Consider the following 21,267-nt stretch of genomic DNA (forward strand, 5'->3'; position numbering starts at 1 on the left):
ACTTTTACTCTTCTGTATCTCTCCACTGTTCTACCATATGGTGAGGAGTGGCTGTGTGAGGCTTAGTTTCCACCTGGGGATAAACCACCACAACACAGCAAAATAAAGCCAAGGGGGTGTGCAAAGGAATCTTATGGCTATATATGAAAGGAATCTCATGGCTATATGGCTAAGCTAACATACTTCAACTTTGAAACTTTGTAATGCACCTCTCCATAACTTTTCAATATTATTACAGACCCTAGCATTTTTTAGCTTGTACCAACTGTCACTCTCCCAGAAAATTCCCATTATGAAGTCTCACAGATGGTATGGACGTAGTAGACCCACTTTGGCCTGAGGCAGGGGAGAGAAGACAGTTTACCCATAAGGATTTGAGCCTTGCTATGCCAACCAATCTCTACCTTACAATGGTCTAATAGCTACAGGAGTTCGCCATACTTACATTTGAAGTCTATGCAATACAGTGAGTGGACACACAAATGATACATGATGAAATGGTTATGAAATTATGTGAAGCCACACACATGGTAAAACCCAGACTACAAATTTAAAATAATAAATTCTTACTACTTGCCATTGGGGAATTACACCATAATGTAACAAAAGATAATACAGGAAAACTTTAGCCCAGGGCTGTGCTGTCAATAAAAAACCAAACTATGCCATATATCATGATGAAATTAAGTAGAGAGAGTGAGTAAGCTGCTGTTTCTATATGCATGAACCAACAAATTAGGATTGCCAATCTCAAGAGATACACCAAAAAAAAAGAAAAAATAGAAGAGATTCAGAAGGGGGCTACAGTTGCAATCAAAAACCTGGCACAGCTTCCATACAAGAAATGATTAAGCAGGCAGTCCCAGATCTTTCCATCTTGGAAAAAAGACAGCTGAATGAGAAATTGATTTAAGTCCATACATTCATCAGTGGCAAGAAGAGTGGAGAGGGAATAACTATTTACCATGGCTTCCAATGGCTGTACTCGTTGTCTAATGAAGATGTCACAATGTTCAAAAACAAACAAAAAGGGTTTGTTCTTCTCACAAGATTGTTAAAATATGAATGTCCTTGCAGAATATTGTTTCTCTGAGACACTTACATGCTTTCAAAGAAAACTTTGAGAAAGTCATGGCAAAGAGAATCTATGAGGGACTACTACCTAATATTTGCAGACTGAGAAAACATACAGAAGAACAACTATTAAATGCTTCTCCACACTTAGGCACTATCATGAGTGACTGCTTGTTGAAGACATCCTGATTTTGTTTCATCAGGTTACTACTAATAAGCACTACTTTATTGTACTTATTTTGAATTTATTCATGTTTCGTGTTTATCTTTCATTAAAATGACATGTGAGTGAACAAGTTTTTGGTTCTTTGTTGGGGGACTGTTTTTAAGTTTTAAAAAGAGTATCAGACCTAAAAATAAGAAAAAGGAAAGTTATCATAATTTATATTTCTGAGATCTATTTTATTGTTGCAAATAAGAGAATTACCATTTGTATGTATTTTAAAGTGTTTATTATGGAAATATAGGATGAAATCTCAGTTGCACCAGACTCCTTTCAGACAACCTGAGATAAATTAATACCAAAAATTTATGTTAAGGTTATGCGTTATTTCTGTGCACAAATTCCTAGGCTTTCAAGCATACTGCTCAGCTCTGAGTATAAGACTTTCCTAGATTTTGTGATCGCATCGGAGACAGCAGAAGGACATAAAGGAGGTTGAGCTCTAATAAATGACAGCATTCAGCAGCTGCTCAATTCCCTGAGGAAGGAAGCAGCAACAATGGGCTAGAATTACATTCTGAATTTGCTAACCACCTTTAATTGGTCAGCAACTCAGTTTTTCCAGTCCAGAGAAGTGAATATATAATCCCTTGCAGGCAGTAATTAAGTCCTTCTCTATAGGAACAAGATTTCTTATGACTCAGATGTACATGAGCAAAAAAAAAAAGTATGGCAGAGATTAAAGTTTTTAAAAAGACTTTGAGATACTAGCTTGAAGATGTCTTTATTCTGAGAAATTCTGCTTGTAACAACCTCTTGGGCCATTATACAAGCTGTAGACTCAGGAAGTTTAGCAAGCTCTCATTGTGGTACATGTCATGCTCAGGAGATATGCAGAGATAGGAGGCACCAGATGTGGAAACTCAGAATGCTTCGTTAGGAGTTGGCTGTGTGACCAGAGTAGACTGAAGCATAATGAAACAGCAAGAAAAAGAAATTTACTGAAAACATGTAGTCCCAGTTATCAGGAGAACTGGTAGGTCCCGTATTAACAATGCTGACATAGGTGAATCTCATCTGCTTCATGCAGAGACAATAATGAGAATCAATATGTCTGGAAAATAGGGGCCTATGCCTCCCGATATGTTTTGGGTTTGTATCTGGCGGATAGAAGGCTGTACTGCTTATGAAAAAACCCAGAACACACAAGCAAACAAGAAAACCTCAACCCCCCAAAACCCAACAAAAATAAATCCCTCAATTTTGATACCTGCAGGGTATCAGTGTCAAAGTACAGATAATCTGGTTATGAGTGACAAAACGTGAAACAATCTTAAAGGGGAGGAAAAGAGAAGAATTTTTCTTTGATGATAGCACTTATTTTTTCCTCATGTTTCTAAAGGCTGCTCTTTAAGACCATGAATGTGATGAATGTGTTGCATTTGTAAATAAGGTGTGGCATAAAAATTTATAATGCACCTTCATTATATGATAAGACTGAAATGTGTTCCCTGTGGAGAAAAATCAATACTAAAGATCAAAGGAATATCTTCAAAAGTCCTTGCTTTAAGGGTTTACAAGTGCTATTTTTCCTTGCTCTCCTCACGTTGATGAAAAGGAGATCCTCTAAAAATGTTCATTATTGAAGAAAAAAGTCCTTTTTTTTTTTTTTCAGTGAGAAAATGCACATTTCACATTTGTAATCTAGTGACCTGCTGCCTCAGAAGCAGATATTTTAAAAGCCTCTTTTAGCTTCATTTAATACCATTGCTAAGAATTGAGAGATACTTTACATGGTGGGTTTGGAGTGCTGCAGCCTTTGTTCACTGGCTGATGGAAGGATGGTTGGAGGACAAGCAGTCCAGAAACAGTTTCATCTGCTCCTCAGAAGATACTTGCTCCAGAGAAGGGCTGATGGTACTTTCACTGCCCAAGGAGAGTTGCTTTAAACCACAGCTATGTCTCTGCACAATTCTGCCAGTGGGGATTGTCCAAATATGAATCAACACTTTCTCCTGCCAGATCCACCCACCCAGGGGATTGGAGTTACTCACTGTGAGTGCTGTAGAGAGGGTGACTGAGGCCATGATGAGGTGAATTTGGACCTGTATCTCCAATGTAGATACCCGAGTCTGGAAAAACTCTAAAATAAATGCTAACTCTCTCTTGTCACAGCAAGAGAAATGTTTCTTCTAATATGCCTACAAACCATAGATTCATTTGCCTAAAGACATTAACTCAACAGACATTCCAATAGAAATTGCTATTATTTCAAATTCCCTATAAATTTATTTTTATTAGTATGACTCCTGGAGACATGTAGCTAAGGGAACCTGCACTGGTGTCCCAGAAATTAAGAATTGCCTTCAGCTGATTTCTGGCAAAATTTTCAAATGAGCTTATCTTTACTGCATGTATTGCTGAACAGATCAGCAACCCAATAGGCAAAAAGCAGCTCTGAAAATCTGTTCTGAAAGGTTTGCAGTGGGAGCTGCTGAGTGGGAAAATGTTACTTTATTAGTGTGGTCCATGTTTCTGTGCCTGAAGAGGATCTGAGTTTGTACTCAAAGAATGGGTGCTCATCAGTCAAAAAACCCTGTCCCTTAAGCTTTGGGAATCCCTCAAAAGCTACTTTGGCTCTCCTAGAAATAAATGAAAACACCTTTCTTGATTACCTCAAGTTTAGTCCGTATGCACATTGGTTGTTTCCTTTTAATCTTTTCATCCTTATTCCCAACCCCATCTTTATCCACGGATAGGAGAGGGAAGAAAAGAACCCCAACTTTCAGGCAGAAGAATGCTAAAAAAGAATGCTGTTTTTAGAAAGTCTTACATCCAGAGTCCATATTCATGTCTGCACTATGCCTGCACTCAGAGAATATTTGAGTGCTGCAGTCAGAGGGAAGCATGTGTATGCATACCTGGGATATCTTTAATTAGTTGGGGAAGTAATAAAAGTGAGACTGCAGTGGCACAGATCCAGCCTCTTCCTAAATCTTGGTACTACTGGTGTCAGTGTGCTGTTTATAGCACAGCCTTTTGTTGCTACAGCTTCACCATTCTTAGTGCTCAGTCTAGGTAGATTAAAGATGCATTCAGATGTTTTGTTTTCCAAAAAAAAAGGCTGACAAAGCCAATGAGACTGCTTCCATGCGTGCAGGTTACACAAGATTTATATTTTCTATATCCTGTTAAAATACGTACTTAGTTTTACAGATTGTTTAGATCATCCTGAACATTAGTTACATCTTTCTTACTTAGAGATTGGAGTGCAATACGGAGCACTGCTGCTGCAGTTAACTCTGCTATTTTTAGCTACTTTAGCACCCGATCCGATTCTTTTAGAACACAAATTTTGCTTCACTGTTAACAAACGAAACAAACTAATGTGGGATACATTATCAAGTTGCCGAAGGTTAGCTTTTCTTCATGTCATGCTTATGGGTGACTGTGCTGCACTAATTAAAAACATTGCCATGGTGATTGCTATAGAAACATTTAAATTGGCATCATCAGTAACAAATCCTTGCTATTGATCCCAGCAAGGCTTATTTCACACTACACCTGAAGAATCTAAATAGAATATTTTGCATTCAAAAGGACTTTGAGAGATAAATTTTTTACAGTTGTTACTGTGCTCAGGAGAATAATGTTTTTCATACAGAGATAATTCATTTACCTGGAACTGTTTTAGGATTCTGATATCAAAGTCCTTACTGCAAGGAGAGACTGAAATGGTTCTAGGCTACCACTACATATCTCTCAAACCACACAGATGAAAAAATACTTATTACCTCCACTCAGATTCACTGATTTGCAAAATGGGGAAGAAAATCAGTTTCTCGAAAATATTTGGCATTAAAATATTTAACACATGAATGCCCAATCTTAAGAGACGTTTTCCAAGATAACTAGAAAGAAAACCATTTTCTGTAGTTTGACAAGAACAAGAAGTTGACATTTTACTGATTAAATGATGGGAGCAGAAATGAAGCGAGGAGAGATTGCATATAGAATATTGATTGGTTGCTTGGAAAAAGAAATTGTTCTCTTTGTTTTCAGATGAAAAATCTTTGCTCCTCTTAGAAGAAATCAAGTTAGATGTTTATCACAATGTTCAGAAGACACACTGACCCAGACTAATAAGTCTCTTTTTACACCTGAAAGGTCCAATTATTTTAAAAATGAAAAAGCAAGAAAAAAATGAGCTGTAACTTCATTCTTTGTTTTTGTTTTTTCCTCATTCTTCTTGACATTAAGGATTCCACCTTTCCCCTCCGTAGTAACGTCCTGCTAATTATCAAGGAAATCAGTAGAGGGCAGCGCTACACAGAAAACCAAACGTGTAAAGCAATCTCAGTTCAACTTCTGCCCTGGCCGGGACGAAATGTGGGAACCTAGAATCCTTCGAGAAAAAACCTCTGTGAAAAATTGCTGTTTGCACAGAGATAATTTCTTCTAGCAGGTTGAGAACATGTGTGCACGAAGCACTGGGTTCCTTTGAATTGGAAAAGTTTGTCTTACTTTTCCAGACTATACCACAATCCTTTGTTTCAGTATTAAACTCCACCTTCTGAGTCTACCAAGAGCAACTCCTGATCTGCTTGAACAGTTGACAATGAGACAAGATGCATAAGCCAATGACCACCTTGAAGTATTTCTCTGAGTACAAACAAAAGAGTAGTATAAACATCTCCTGCATTTAAATGAGTATGGCAAATAGTGTTTGGACAGAAAGGAATGAAGGCAATTTCAGGAAATTAAAAATGTGCGGTTTTGAAATAACAAAAGTGAAGCACTTGAAATTTTGTTTACATTTTAAATTATCACCAAACTGAACATGCAATCATACATCTCTAAAATGCCAAATGAAAATATATTGATGTCACCCATCCTTCTCTCTTTAAAAAAAAAAGAGTAAAATCAAAGCAGACTAAATCATCTGACTGTCAGGTTTGTCTAAGTTTTGAAATAAGGACATTTTTGAGAGAAAATTTAAACTGTTTGGTAGTTTTGTATAACTACATTTTCACAGCAGTCTTTCAAGGCTTAGAAGTTTTGGAAAATATATTTTTAGCATTTTTAATAGTTTATAGATTCACTATGTATTAAAATTTTGCCAAATTTGCATGTCATTTTCAGGAGGTTTTTTCCCCTTTATGGTTTGTTATGTTTTAATGGAGAAAAGATGGCATGGTCCAAGAAATTAGAGAAATAAATCAGTCACAACCTTAAATACATAAAACCACAATATTTATGAGAATAGATACATAACAACACATAGTTCATATCAAACCAAAAGTAATCAAATCCAATATTTGATTTATAAGAACATTTGAATGTTATCCTTCAGAATGTGCAGAAGAGGAATTCTTGAACTACAGTCCAAATGCCGCTGTGAAAGAGAACTATTTGAGGACACATCAAGCAAGAATATCTCCAGAAGAGATAAGAGACTTGATAAGAGTCACTGGACAAAGTTGATTATCTGACTTCTGAATACAGTATTTCCAAAGGTTCCTGTTGCTGCCTGCTTTCATTCTGCAATACCTTAAGCAGGATCTAATTTACAAAGAATGAAGAGGCCCTTCAATCCACCTCAGGTGATGCAGTGGGATGGATTTGAAGCACAAACAATGATGTCTTATGCTCTACATTAATAAATAGTGATTAAAATCATTCAGTGATTAAAATCTACTTCAGTCTAATATTATACAGGGAATTTGACTCATCAAACTTAAACATGGATAGAAGATTGGCTGACTGTTGGGGTTTTTTTTCTCTTTTGATCTGTATCCAGTAAATTTCAATCACAAGGCACGATCATCATGTACGAAACATGTTTTCCAGTTAATGTCAAAATTTACTGGTATTAAATTAACCACAAGAGAGTTGCACTTTGCCCCTCTGCGTGCAACAGGAACATACTGAGCATTACAACAGAGAAAACCAGAATTCAAAGAAAACACATTCATGAATTTCTGCTAAGATATATGTACATTCATGATTTTATGCAAATTGAGTTAATTTACTTGTGCTTTGACTCTTCACTTAAAATAGAAAACAAAAGAAAACAAGTTTTCCTGCGCTATATACATGATCTTCTGCATAAATATGACACCTATTAGGTTTTCTTCTTGTTTTTGAACATGATCTTAGAAAGTGATAAATATTCCAAGCCTTCACTTCTTGCTCAGCTAAAACTCTGTTTGAAGTTACTAAAATGCTAAGACTTTGATCCTCCTTCACAATTGCTAGTTAAGACCCTGAGTCCATACAGAATATCATCATTTTAAGACAATTTCACACAAGGGCACAATTCCAGTAATTTAATCATTAAGGCCTTTAGAGCACAATTCACTGAATGTTTTCCATTAAACAGTTTTGGTTCTCAACTGACAAATAATTTTCACAAAAAGCATCTTATTTCCAAAATGAACTTTTTGTACAGAAAAGACTCCCTTCCCCTCTCCTATAAAAACCCCAAACAAATAAACAACAGAGTGAAAATAGCTGTTGGTAATGATGGGTTGCAGAAGAAATGGGGATAATTTTGCATGGGTTTTTTAATTTCAAAATTTCTGAATGTTATGGCCTCATGCTACTATCACTGTTAATGGACCAGGATTCTCAAAGAAAATATACTTCTGCTGCTGAATTATTTTCCTATGATTTCTGTAATATACAATGACAGCTCAGCAAAAGATATCCTAAAGACAAAACAGACTTAACATGAAAAAATTTATAGAAAAGACTGGGGCATCAGGCACTTCATTTATACTGCCAGATAAAGAGTATGAGATTGATTTGGTTTGATTAAATATTGCTTACAAATCTCCACAGAAAACATCGGAGTAGTTTTCAGAAAAATACTAATTACAATAAGGTTCTATATCATGAAAATTACCATTCATTCAGCCATGATTCAGGGAAATATGAAATACTTTCCAAATGGAGAATTATTTTCCAAATGCAGAATTTTGTTAACCTCAGCAGGATTCCTATGAACCCACAGTTGTCTAACAAGTACTTTTTGTTCTTGTTTCAAGAATCTGTGGAAGGCATCAATAATATTTTACAAATTCCATTTTATGACTTCCTTTCTGCAGAAATAAAAGAAGATCCTCTGGACAATTTGGGGCTAGCAAAGGGGAAGAATGAGATGTATTAATCACAAGGTAACAGAAAATACAGAATTGCAGACAATTCTGAACAGATACTAAGGAAGGATAGCACCAGGCTGAGCTGGAAGGGATTAGGTTGGAAGGTTTCCTATCTGGGCTGTTTCCTTTTGTCAGGATGCTGCTGGTAGCTAAAGCTTTCAGATAAAGTATTTTACTATCTTGTGTTTTAACTTAATGTCTATATACGGTGTGAGTGAACTAATATAAGATGAAAAAAGATGTTAAAGAACTTGACTCAAAACTCTCTGAGTAATTTTCATGGTTATTTGTCATTCCCATGGGTTATTGTTGTGATCACTAGACTGTGCTCCTGTTCCCTTAGGGAAGAAAGTTATTTCAACTTACACAAACACTTTCCTCTGTCCCTTAGGTTCTTACAAGAGGAATACAACATTTGAAAATTTTTTTTCTGGTGAATTATTAGAGGAGTGGAGGCTAACAGCATCTATGGAAATTATGAGGATTCACTCCTTTCTGACAGTTTTGCTTTGGAGCTCTGTGTTTTATGTGATTCATATGACGCCATCCCAGAAAAGGACTAACAAGCACTCACACAGTGAAAGGATAACAGGATTGTCAGAGAATGATGGAAAAACACTGCACCGCACCAAGCGTGGTTGGATGTGGAATCAATTTTTCTTGCTGGAGGAGTACACAGGTCCAGACACTCAATACGTGGGCAAGGTAAGCCTTGTGTTTCAAGGATTCTTTAAAGGTGATGCATTTAACACCCTTGCTATTTTCACACCTTCTACACAGTTGTTTTGCTTTCTGTGCGGCAGTGGTCCCAATTTCTCATTAAGTCAAAGCACACCACAGACCACCTGAGATTCCATGATTGTTCAAAGCTGTACGAGAAATGAAGCAGTTCAGTGAAAAAAAGAAGGAAACTGTTCAGACTAAAATGTTCTAATTTCTTATTACATATGCCCATGCAAGTTTTATCACTTTTTGAACAGTTAAACATAAATATTAGATAAGAGGATAGAAAAGTTATGATTTCATTCGTCTACCTTGTGGCATTCACCAGTATACTGGGCTGTGTACTTCCTCAAGTGAAATATACAATTCTATTGACAATAAAATTGCTGTCTATCCATGATTCCAAATAGGGGCGTAGTATTTGAGGGAAAAAAATCTGAGTTTTGTCATTTATGAAATAAACCGAAAATTTTACTTGATGACTTGAAGGGCTTTGCATTCTTTTAGATCTATCTACATCAGATGTTGTCGACAATGGTACCTCTGAATTCCAGTTGTCTTCAGTTCTACCTTCTCTGATAACATGCAACTCAGAGATTTCTAGATATTTAGCCCTTTGGTGTCTCACCATCCACAGATCTGATTTATAGTCTAGTAATTTTTATCAAGATCTAGAATATCAGAGATCTAGAATACACCCAGAATGACTTACAATTAAGGAAATGTTGATCTTAACGGCTTAAATGAATAAATGCCCTTTCCAGTTTCTGTCATTCATCCACCATGTTGTCACTAGCTCTTATTGTCAGGTAGCTGTCTCATTTTCAGGTGCCTAGCTACTAAACTGATTTGGACATTTGTATATAAAAGTTCCAAGATATTTTTGAACATCAATTAATATCTCTGGTCATGGCAGACATGATCATCGGAAAACACAAAAATCATCTCTCTCTATTAAGGAACAAATGTCAAAGAAGTCAACCCTGGTAACTATGAACTTGATTCTGACCTTGTTCATACCAGCACCTGTACAGTTGTTTTCTGTGACATAAATTCTGACTTGAAGTAGGAGAAGTAAGACGAAGGCAAATAATCCTATTGCTAAATCTGTTTATCAGTGTGTAAAATAGGAAGGTTTATTGTAGGCAAAAAGGTCTTCAATAAAGGGTGAATTAATCACATAGAGATATTTCTAAAAACAACTTTTTTACAAGTATTATTTAATATTGAGTAGGCTTGCCAAGAAAACAAAGAAAAAGGTACACAATAATTCAAACTCCATAGCTGTAATTTCTACCTAGACTCACAGAAATAGTCTAATTTTTTTTAAAATATAAATCTGTCATAGAGGAGAAATAAATATTGAACATAAGAGCTGCTTCCAATTTCAGTCCCATTGAATATAGATGAAAGACTTCAAACCACTTTAAGACTCAGATAAATTAAGCTTACATCAAGACCATCACCACCATCCCTGTTTCACTCATGGAATGCTTACATGCTTTGTTGCAACAGATGCAAACTTACCAGAGTAAGGTAAATTTGCATCTTACTTATTCCAAACTAACTAAAAGCTATTGGACCTTATTACCATGGACTTAAGTCCAGGAAGAAAACTCAATTGGCTGTAGAGCAGTTGGATCTGAGATGTTTCACTTCTTACAACATTTTACAATTACATATTGATATTTTTTACACTTCACTGCAAAATATTACAGAAAGACCCCTGAGAGAGGTCAGCATCACTAACAGAGGATTCTCTAAACAGATGTAAATCACGCCCAAATATTATCCTGTGTTCAAAGAGGAGTTGCATTGAACTGATGAACTCCATGTTGTTTTTTAATTTTATAAACATGATGAAATTGATCACAGTTCTGTCCTCAGTGGTATAAAACTGTGATAAATTCATTTTGAGTTAGTTCAAATTATCCTAAGTACATGTGACATACAGCACCAAGAGGGAGATGCTACAACAGAAGTCAAAGAAGAATTTTTTTTAAAGAAAGAAAAAAACACCCCAACAACTTCATTGAACAACATTGTTCTGAGAAAGGCTTAAATCGCAGGTTTATTATTCTCCTCCTCAAAGGGATGGTAATTAGCAAACTGGTAATGTGTGAAGTAAGAGCACTTTTATTCCAACCCATGGGGGCTAGTTCATAGCAAGCGTTCCTATCTATCCCCTCTTTAATATTGATACGCACATGCAGAAGGGCTACTGGGGTAGAATAACAAATGTAGTATTAAAATTTAAATAAACTGAATTAAGAAACTTTATCAGAAAATAAACTTCTAGGGGATAATAGTCATAATATTAAAATCTTCATTTTCACACCCTATTTCAATTCTCATAAAATTTTATCTGTGTGGTCATTGGATTGTGTTTTGTTACTAATGTTAATTTATAGATATTTTATTTTGTTATGAGTGCATTCTGCTATTGGCAGTGGGGGAAGAATCATTCGGTATGACATAATGAGATAAAATTTGTTTACTAAGAAGGATGGGTACACAGGATGGAGAGATATTCTGTGACATCCCCACACCTCTCATTCTCACTGCTAAGACCCCAATCCAGTTCAGATCAGCATCAGGGCAACTGGACACTTGCTTTGACCACTGGACCGTCCAAATCTTGTCTGGCAGTCTGGCCCCTATGAGAAGACTCCTTGTGCTCAGGCTCTACTAAGTTTCAAGGGTCTCTGGAGTGGAGTTTCTCCCTCATATCTGAGGTGCTATCATCTTAAATAGTAATTTTTATAGCTGGATTGTTGGCAGCCACCCTTCAAGGATGGGTGATATATGCAGAACAATTGCTTTGTGAATGTGATGGGAGTCAAGGTAAATTCAGACAACTTACAGTATGTCCACCTCATATCTTTCTTTCCTGCTGCCAACTCAGAGGATTCATCTGTCTCAAATACAGGTGAATGTAAAAGATAAGTGCATAGGGAGTCTCTAAATTTTTTAGGTCCTACTACTCATGCTTGTAAAAATGCAGAAACTGCTTATGGTATCCTTCAATTTCTTATCCTTCTAAATTATATTCAGGAAATTCTTAGACCAACCAGCAGATCCATCTTGCAACATGTCATTTATAAAATGCATAGGGAGATAAACATTGTTCTGGAGAGTTTACAAGTGAAATATTCAGTCAGACATATGTAAGGTAAGCAGTAATAGAGTCCTGTTTAAAAAATTAGCCAAGAAGAAAAAATAAATTCTAGAAAATAAAAATGGCCATATTCTTTCAAAATGCCTGTCGCTTAGTGAGACTGTTGAATATCTCAATCAGATCACTAATGTGAGGAATTTTCAGAAGATGTAGTGAGAGGAACTGTAAAACCTGATTCTGCCTACTAAGAATTAATGGGAAAAGTGGATTATAATATATATTAAGAGTTAAATTTATGATATAAATTTCTTTTTAAAGGAAGAAAAAAAACTGTTGTGGTTTTTTGGGGTTTTTTTTGTGTGAAATAAGCTGTTGGGAAAATAAACACCTCACTGTATGTCATATCTGGGATCTCCTTTTCTTTCATTAGGGAGGGGCCATAGATCCAGCCCCTTAGCTGATACTGACTTTAAGCCCCTTGCAGAGCCTGAGATATGAAAATTAAAACACTGACTGTCTATGAGAAAAGTGTACAAAATGTACTCACTTCCTAACAAACAATCCAAAGAGATAATAACCTAAAAAAAAAGGACTAGCAATTCAGGAAGTATTAAAATGTTGATGAGGACAACATTCATTAATTGCACTGAAGGCTCTAACCATGTAGCCCTTGAGGGAAAATTAGTTTTCTTTTCCGAAGATAATATTGATTTTATGTGTCTCCATTTTTAAATGACTTACCTGATACTCATTGAATGGACATCACTTGTGCAAAATGCCAAATACCATTAACTCCAGTCCTTATGAAATTTCCCTAGACAAGAAGAAATAGACCTGATCAAAATCATTAGCCATTTTGGAAAACATGGTCCTTTATGTTTTGTAGCAGTATATTGAAGTGATTTCAAGAGATGATATTTTTCCTCCTTTAAGTCACTCAATTACATTTTTTACATGGAAGCTCTCCTCTCCCTATATCGAACAGGCATTTTGCTAATCAAAGTCTGCTAATCTTGATGGGCAGATAATGTGTGAAGTACCATGCCATACATGTCAGACATACAAAACTTTACAACCGAACACCTGCCGTACCCCAGAATTTTAAAAAGAAAGAACAAACAAGAATAAAAACTTTTTTTCACACCACCTGCAACTTTTCTTTCTCATAATAAGTGGGGAAATACAAAATCAAACACAAAATAAATGTCACTGTTCAAAATTAGCTGTTAATGAATAACCTTCTGTTTAATAACTTCCATAAAAATAAATGAACTAGGTTCTGCATGTCATAAGGGGCATTTCAATTGGATGCAAACTGAAGAAATATCTCTTTTCTACCACCAGTTAAGCAAGAAATTTGTTTCATGACATTTGCTTGTGTGTCTTAACAAGAAATATAAAGTGAAAAGAAAAATAATAAGAAGCTAGTTTTTTGGGGGGAGAGTGTTTGGTTTGGTTTGGTTTTTGGAAGGGCAGAGTACAACATATGCAACCATTTATTTCTTGTAATCTGCATTTATAAATATTCAGACTTCCACAAGGAAGGTTGTGTGCTGTAGCAGTGCATCTTATAAGAAAAAAGACAGACAAAACCAGAAGAACTTAATGTAACAATTGCCAACCTCACCAGACTAGGTTATTTATATAAAATTTCAATCAATTGCCGCTTTGTACTGAACGGTTTTGGAGTTTTTTCTTATTATTTAATGGAATTGGATAGTATTTTCTTGTAAATATACATGGTAAAGGTACTAATGGCTGAAAATATTATTTCACATTACTTTGCTGTCTGTCTTTGGTACACCTACCAGTCCAGAGTAGGCTCCCTCTTCATATGCAAAGCAGTATATTAAAAAGCCCTTCCTTCATTAGTCCTACACTCATTCATTCATGTCCTCTCAACATGTTGCTGAGGCCTTGGCCGTACTCAGTCTCTGCTCTGAGCAGTTTGGAAGGAAGAAGCTTATGGCCCCCAGAGGTGACCCAAACAAGCTGGCTCTTGGCAACACCGCAGTGCCCAAATCGGCAGTAACCTTAGATGCTCCATCCTGAAGCATAATGTTTCTCTTCCACAGTAGTTTTTAATAATTACCTGATACTATTTTCTTTGTGTGTTGAATTTTTATCTTAATCTTGTGTTTGGAGTGTGACAGAGAACTTACTTTTTTACTTGTGACCTTAATCAATTTATGTAATTTTTCCATAAGATTTCTTTACAGCATTTGCTATTTCCCCTCTACAGAGTCAGTTTAAGAGTGACCTATAAGGATGGGAGGTGCACTATCCTTTCAGAATTTCAAGTGTGCACAGTATCCCAAAGCCATCTTATAAATCAAATTCTTCTTTGAAGAAGATCTAATAATATATTTTCATTAGAATTTCTGTTCCTAAAGTATAACTAATATATTAAGATTAAATAAAAGAAGAAAAATTAGTAGGGTCTCCATTTGTCTTTCCTTTCTCAGACCTCTAGCTTTCCTTGTATTTAAATAAATACGAGGAAATAATGATGTATCAAAGCAAAAAATGGAAAGAAAAATAAAGACAGTAAGTACCAAAGGAATAAGAAAAAGAGTCTGACCAATATTTTAAAAAATACAAAAGAGAAAACCTCTTTGATTCATAAATTAATAAACCATCTCCACTTACACTGCATTCTTCAGTTAGCACATTTTTTCAATGAAACATTTGATCTAGCTTCAAGCAGCCCATATCCCTAAGCGAACGAATACACCGAAATAAAGCTAAAATTGAAATGGGCAAACAGAAAAAAAGTGTTAAAAAAGTCCACAACAAGACTCTGTCTTAGGTACATTAATAACTTAATTGCAAAGACCAATAAGGAGCCTTAATTTTACTTGTTTAAAAATAATTTGTATTCTGAAGGCTTCCAACATAAGCCTTATTGAAAAATTGGTGGAAGTAAAATATACTTTTGTCAAAAAATAAAAAAAAGCAAAGTCTTCCATAAATTTTGCTATTTTAAAAAGGAGGCTGGAGGGCCAGGGAAGAAAATGATGAAAGACAACTGTTACATCTGCCAAACACAAGGGACTCTTTTTTTTTTGGAGGAAGGAGAGCAGTGATTTCTGACAACCTAAATACATTTTCGACTGAAGTTTCAAAAATAGTGACGAGATCTAATCACATCACGCATAACCCAAGTATAAACAGTTTAAACATGAAGTATCTTGAATGTTACATTGCAATAATGGGCCTAAGCTAGAATTTTGCTGTCAAATTTGAACATCATATTTCACATAAAAAAAGATTTATTTTTGAAAACAACTGGAATGATCAGAAGCCTCAAAGACATGAATAACAAGGGTGAGTTGGCATTGTTTGGTACAGATAGAGCAGCTGTCATGAGATCTGTCAGCTTCTGTGTCTTCAACTACATAAAAGACTGCTAAAAAAACAATCTGAAGTTCTTGTCATGTTCAGGACAAGAAGTTGGGTTCATATTTTCATAAGGTTGATTTACAGTCATCAGCAGGAAAAAAAATTTGATGGTAAATACAGTCAATACAGTTAAGTACTAGGTAAAGAATGCTCAGAGAGACAGGATTATATTGATACTGGAGGTTTTCATGCCAAACTAAAAAAAAAAACACATGCCAGAAAGTTGACACTGATCCTACCTGGAGGATGGAGGCTGTATACCACTTTAGGGCCCCCTCTGTCCTGTTCTCAAGGATTCTGTGTGAGTTTTCCAAGTTCAACTGCTAAACTGGTTTTGGGAGAAAAAATTAAACAAACAAACAAACCAAAAAAAACCTGAACCAAAAAATAAAGCCAGAAACATAAGGAATGAGGAAGTCCTCAAACCTTTTATCGTAATTTTTTCCCTTTCTCCTTTCCCTTTTTTTTTTCCATTTCCTTGTCCCTCCTTCCCTCTCCTCTTTTGTGACAGAACATCTAGTATGCAATGATTTTCAATTTTAAAAGAACAAAACAGGAAGCTACCAAATATGTGCCTTTATAGATATTTAATGGAAAAAGGGGAGTTCACGACATAATTTTTGAAAATTTAGCAACACTAACTGAAAACTTCATCCATAGCAAAAATGCAGGCATCTAAAAAATTACTAACCTACTTTTAAAGCCAAAGTCAATGCAAGACAATTCAACATAGGCAAACCAGCAATATTTCTCCAATTCTTTTCCCTTTTCCCTCTCTCCCTCCATGCTTCTCCCAGGTGTGGAAAAAGTTATGCTCACCCAACACCCAACCTAGCAGTAAAGGTGTGGAGTCTAGTTTACAGTTCATCTCCATGCTTGCTCTTGGCTTAGTCACAGCTTCCAAGGAGATGTCCTGAGTGTGCTCAGAGCACCAGGGGGGTGGGACCAGAAAACAGGAATGGAGGTCGGGGGTCTGCACAATGGAGGCCTCCCCTGCGGAGTTCACTGGGATTGAGAATGTTGACAAGCTAATAAAAAAACAAGGCTTGAAGCAAAACCACCTGTTTTAAAGACATAGTGGGCACAGAGAATGGAGTCCTCTTTTGTCTGCAGTGGTAACTTCCAGCTGCCAGTTAAAATATAATTTTCTTTTTAATAAACAATGGCTTTTCTGAGCTTAAAAGTCTCTTGTTCTTGTCAAGCTCCTTATGCGAAAAGGCCTAAGGTCTGGCTTGGAGATCTGGCTGGCTCAGGAACTTGGCACAACAGGAAATTGTAATGCATAGAATAGTCCTATCTTGTTACAACTTCATTGGCTGGTATTTCTAGACCTTGCAGCTTTAAGCCTGGGAAAAGAAGATTAGACCAGTGGCAATCTGCAGACCTATCATTATCTATTATCAGGCAATCATTTATTGTGCATGAAAAGGTGGGAGGGTGAGGAAAATGTATTTCATGAGATATTTTTCATTATGCTGTTTATTTATTCCCTTGATTACATTATGGGAGCAATTCTGGAGGGGGTAAGTGCCTTGACTATGTTGTGGTTTAGTGGTACCTGCCAGCCTGGTGATAGAGTGCAAAACTCATCAGAGCAAAACAAAATGTGACTCCCTAAAAAGGTCAATTTGACAGCATCAGAGGATGGTGTTGTGCAATGACTTGTCTGTCAAGGAGAGAGTTATGAATAGTCGTCTTGACAACGAATAGGGAAGCTGTCAACAAGCAACTGCCAAGAACAGCAAGACTTTTCTTCCTGTATGTGCCCGATACATCAAATCTTGTCTATTGCAGGAATCATCACACATTTCAGTCTTCTGGAAAATGAAAAACAATGTTAGTCTGTTCCATGTAATTGGCCAATTTAACACTATGCTGGGTATCAATCAAAAGAGGAACCTGTGTACTCATAATTTTTGGAAATACACAACCACATATGTAACCGTATATACTGCTGTAGCAGCACAAACACGCTGGGCTAACTTCTGCTCACGCTTACATCAATCTAGGGTCAAGAAACTGCTGAAATGCCTCTTTTCTGTTTCTACACAGCAGAATGTAGTAAAAATAATAAGAAAGCATTACAGCCTCCATGAACATTTCAGAAGTTCCAAATTCATCCCTGTCTTGCTTCACATTTCAGAGACAAGTATGCCCATTTCAGATGGAAGCCACTATAACTGTTTTGTCAAATTTTGAGTTCAAGGAAATGACAACCAGGGTGATAATATTAACAGAGTTTTTTAACTGAAGAGAAAGTTTGTTATGTATTCTCCATTTTCATAGGAGGACCCTAAGGAGAAATGGCACCAATTCGCCCTTGTTTTAGTTATAAAACTCTTAACAGAATCTCAAAGAGGTTTTTGGAATGGTTGATTCAGCTACAAAAATTAATTTTTAGCCCCTTTCCTGCCATAAAACTAATTGGTAATGGTGGAAATAATTATTAATAAAATTTGATTATATTTTTGTTTTATATAAATTTTACTTCATTTTTTCCATCCATAAATTGTAATTGACAACATTTCTCTAGTGATGCTTCCCTCAGAACATGTCTGTGTATGAGGTGTTCCCACACAATATTAGAAAACAAAAGCTCTGGAATATAATGACAGTAGCCATGAAGTATTGGGCTGAATGGTGTACCAGGGTACATGATGAAATGGAGGAAGATACAGAACCAAAATATTTACTAGTTACCAACTTGGTGAACAGTGCTTGAATTTGTGACAAAATCAATTGCTTTAATTTTTCCTAATGCGTAACAATGACAAAGACAGAGATACTAAGTGGGACATTGTTATACTTCTACTCAAGCACTCATAAAAATAATATACCTAACTTAAAATTTGTGCTTTTTGTCACCCTCTGTAGCCATTTTTGCCTTTCGAATTTCTAGCCGTTACTACGTATTTCCGATTAAGAGCTGAAATAAACTACATTTCCAAATATTGAGAACAAATTTGGTTCTTATAGAAAAGTTCTGGTTTACAACTTCTATGCAGTTAAAGTGGAATTAAACACTAATATATCAAACTGATAAAAATGTTGCAAGTACTAATGCAACCTTTAAAAATGGTGCTCTTCTGATAGTTCAGTCTTACAGGGACTGTTGAAGTAAACATATTTTTCTTTTTAATAAGCATTTCTGATGAATAAATACTGTCAAATACCAGGAGGTAACAGACCATTAAATGTTCATATACAACTGGGTCAGGTAGCTGACTGATAGGAACAAATTAAGAAATGAAAAATAAAATATTGAAAGCATTTGCTTTCCTTTTCTCTCCACCATTGCAACATTTGTATTTAAAACGGTGACACTAAAATTCCTTTAAAACATTAAGAAGAAAAAATGAAAAAAAGATTGTATGTGCTGTGTAAAACAACTGACTAAAAGAAATAACTGTGTATATTTGCCTTTAATTTTAAACCTATATTAATTAGGTGTGGACAAGAAAATGAATTTAAAGAGGAATTTGGCATGGGAGCAAGTATTTCTGTATACATTGTCACTGAAGCAAATGGAAGGAGGGTTGTTGCAAGAAAGCAAAATAAATCACGGAAGTGTCTTGGGATGAGTTTCACAGAACATGTAAATGCATTCATCTCCATAAAGGCTAGTAATTATGAAATGGAAGAGGTCATGGTTTGATTCCCACACACTCCGTATGAAAAATTTAGAATCACATACAGAAAGGCATGAAGGGAAAAATATGAATCTATAGCAGAAGAAATTTTTAGTCCCTTAAAAGTACTGAGGGAAAGGAATCACCCGTTCTGTTTTCATCTTATTGTAGACACTGCAATTAATTTTTCTTCATATTTCAGGTGGCTAAATCTGGTCTAACTTCATAGTGTGTAAAAGAAACAAACCCCCTGTAATTTAAAATCATTTTATGGTCCTAAAAATTATGAAAATATGTGTGTATATATTCATGTAAATCTTTAGGATAAAGAAAGGATTTATGTTGATCTCTTTGATGAGGATCAAAAAGGATAAGTAAAATGCTAAAATCATGATTCTAAGATTAATAATTTCCACTTCCTTAAGTATCATTCAATGAAACGTATAAAAGTATTTTACAATAAATGAACATCACCTATGGTGAGACAGGCAATGACAAAATATTTCTTCTGAGGAGAAAATTGCAACAAAGTTGCTGAAACAGTGACTTGAGGTCACATAACAAGTCAATGCCAACAGTTTGATGCAGAACAGAATAGCTTCTGGATAGGGACAAACTCACATAATGGCAAGGCTTATCTATTTGGAGAGGTCAAGACAGAAAGGACAGCACTCATCAAGAGTGAAAACGATTTGAAAAAAAAAAGAGCACTCCTGTTTACTTATTTTAAATAATAGCGAAATCTCAAGCTCTATCTTAAAACCTATTTTCAAATGATTAACTAGAACATTGTCAAAGTTTGACTCCAGATGAAGTTGTAGGATAATTAGCAAAACAACCAGTTTTATTAATGTCTGCTGTACTCCAAGTACAGAGGTACTTTCTTAGATAAAAATGGATTTCAGAAAAGAACGGAAACAGTCATCATTGAATTCTTCAGTTCTAGCCCCACAAATCTTTTTTCATCAAGTTATTAGAAAATTAGCATCAATACATTCAGAATTTTATCTGCTTTAACCACATGCAAATGCTTTGAATATCCTTTCTGTTAAACTGATAGTAGTTTAACTCTTCCCTTATGCATCGCCTGCTGTGTTTTTCTTTAATTAATATTTGCATTAAGAATTTTTTAAAACCCCTTCTAAATAAGTCCTGCATTGTCTAATGTCTCCTTCTTAATCTCACTTCATCTGACAGCTTTCAGATTCAGCTATTAAATTAAACATGAAGCAACACTGTTGGTCTGCAGGGCTTTATGCTTGGTTTGGGCCTTATTTTTTGATTTCTCTAGGCACCACTTCTCTTTCATGGAGTTTTCATCTGAAGCCCCAGGGAGCCTTATCCTGGCTCCCCTCTAAGCCATGATCTTCATGTTTAATCAGACAGGTACAATCAGCCTGTGGTTTATGCAGAGCCCAAACTCCATCTCAGGCCCCCTCCAAATGGAGTTACACTTATCAGTTTCTGCTGTGCCCCGGAAGTCATTAAGAAGTGTTGATAACTATTCCAGCCACTGCCTTGTCTTTGCCCTAATTTACAGTTATGACCTTCCAAGGATGGTATTTTGAAATAAGATTTAAAAGAACCATATGAGTACGTAGTGCAAATTTGAATAAATACAAAATTAGTGACAAATAAGAAAAAAAATACATTGAATATATTTTCCTAACTACTGGTTTTCATGACACTCTTCTTGAAACAATAGCTTCACTTAGGAAGCTACCTTTACATAACACAGATTTAAGGCTTGGTGCTTATTATGTTCTGTCCGGATTAAAACCTTTTTCTTTGATATATCTACCTTTGAGAATCTGCTTCCTGAATTTTACCAGGAATTAGGCATGTGCCTATCGGAGCAGACATGGGGCAAGGGAATTGCACTCAGACTGATGAAGGTATGGCATGGATAACTCCACAGTATACTTTCACTGACTAGTCTTGAGTTGGTGTGACAATATACATTTTCAATACAGTCAGCAGAACAGAAAAACAGTA

The 21,267-nt window shown here is 35.7% G+C and overlaps 1 protein-coding gene across 3 annotated transcripts in view; it reads left to right on the forward strand.

The window, feature by feature from the left end:
• Window positions 1–21,267, forward strand: part of CDH9 (cadherin 9) — a 99,324-nt gene that overhangs the window by 21,390 nt on the left and 56,667 nt on the right. For 2 of the 3 annotated variants that reach the window (XM_032117449.1, XM_032117458.1), the window contains one exon: window positions 8,792–9,105. In XM_032117449.1, coding sequence (XP_031973340.1) covers window positions 8,869–9,105 — 237 coding nt within the window. In that variant the 5' untranslated portion in view covers window positions 8,792–8,868. Of the gene's footprint in view, window positions 1–8,791; window positions 9,106–21,267 lie in introns of those variants that run through there. The other variant, XM_032117467.1, reaches the window with a different exon arrangement.

This window comes from Corvus moneduloides, chromosome 1 (genome assembly GCF_009650955.1).
Source record: "Corvus moneduloides isolate bCorMon1 chromosome 1, bCorMon1.pri, whole genome shotgun sequence".
Classification (NCBI taxonomy): Eukaryota; Metazoa; Chordata; class Aves; order Passeriformes; family Corvidae; genus Corvus; species Corvus moneduloides.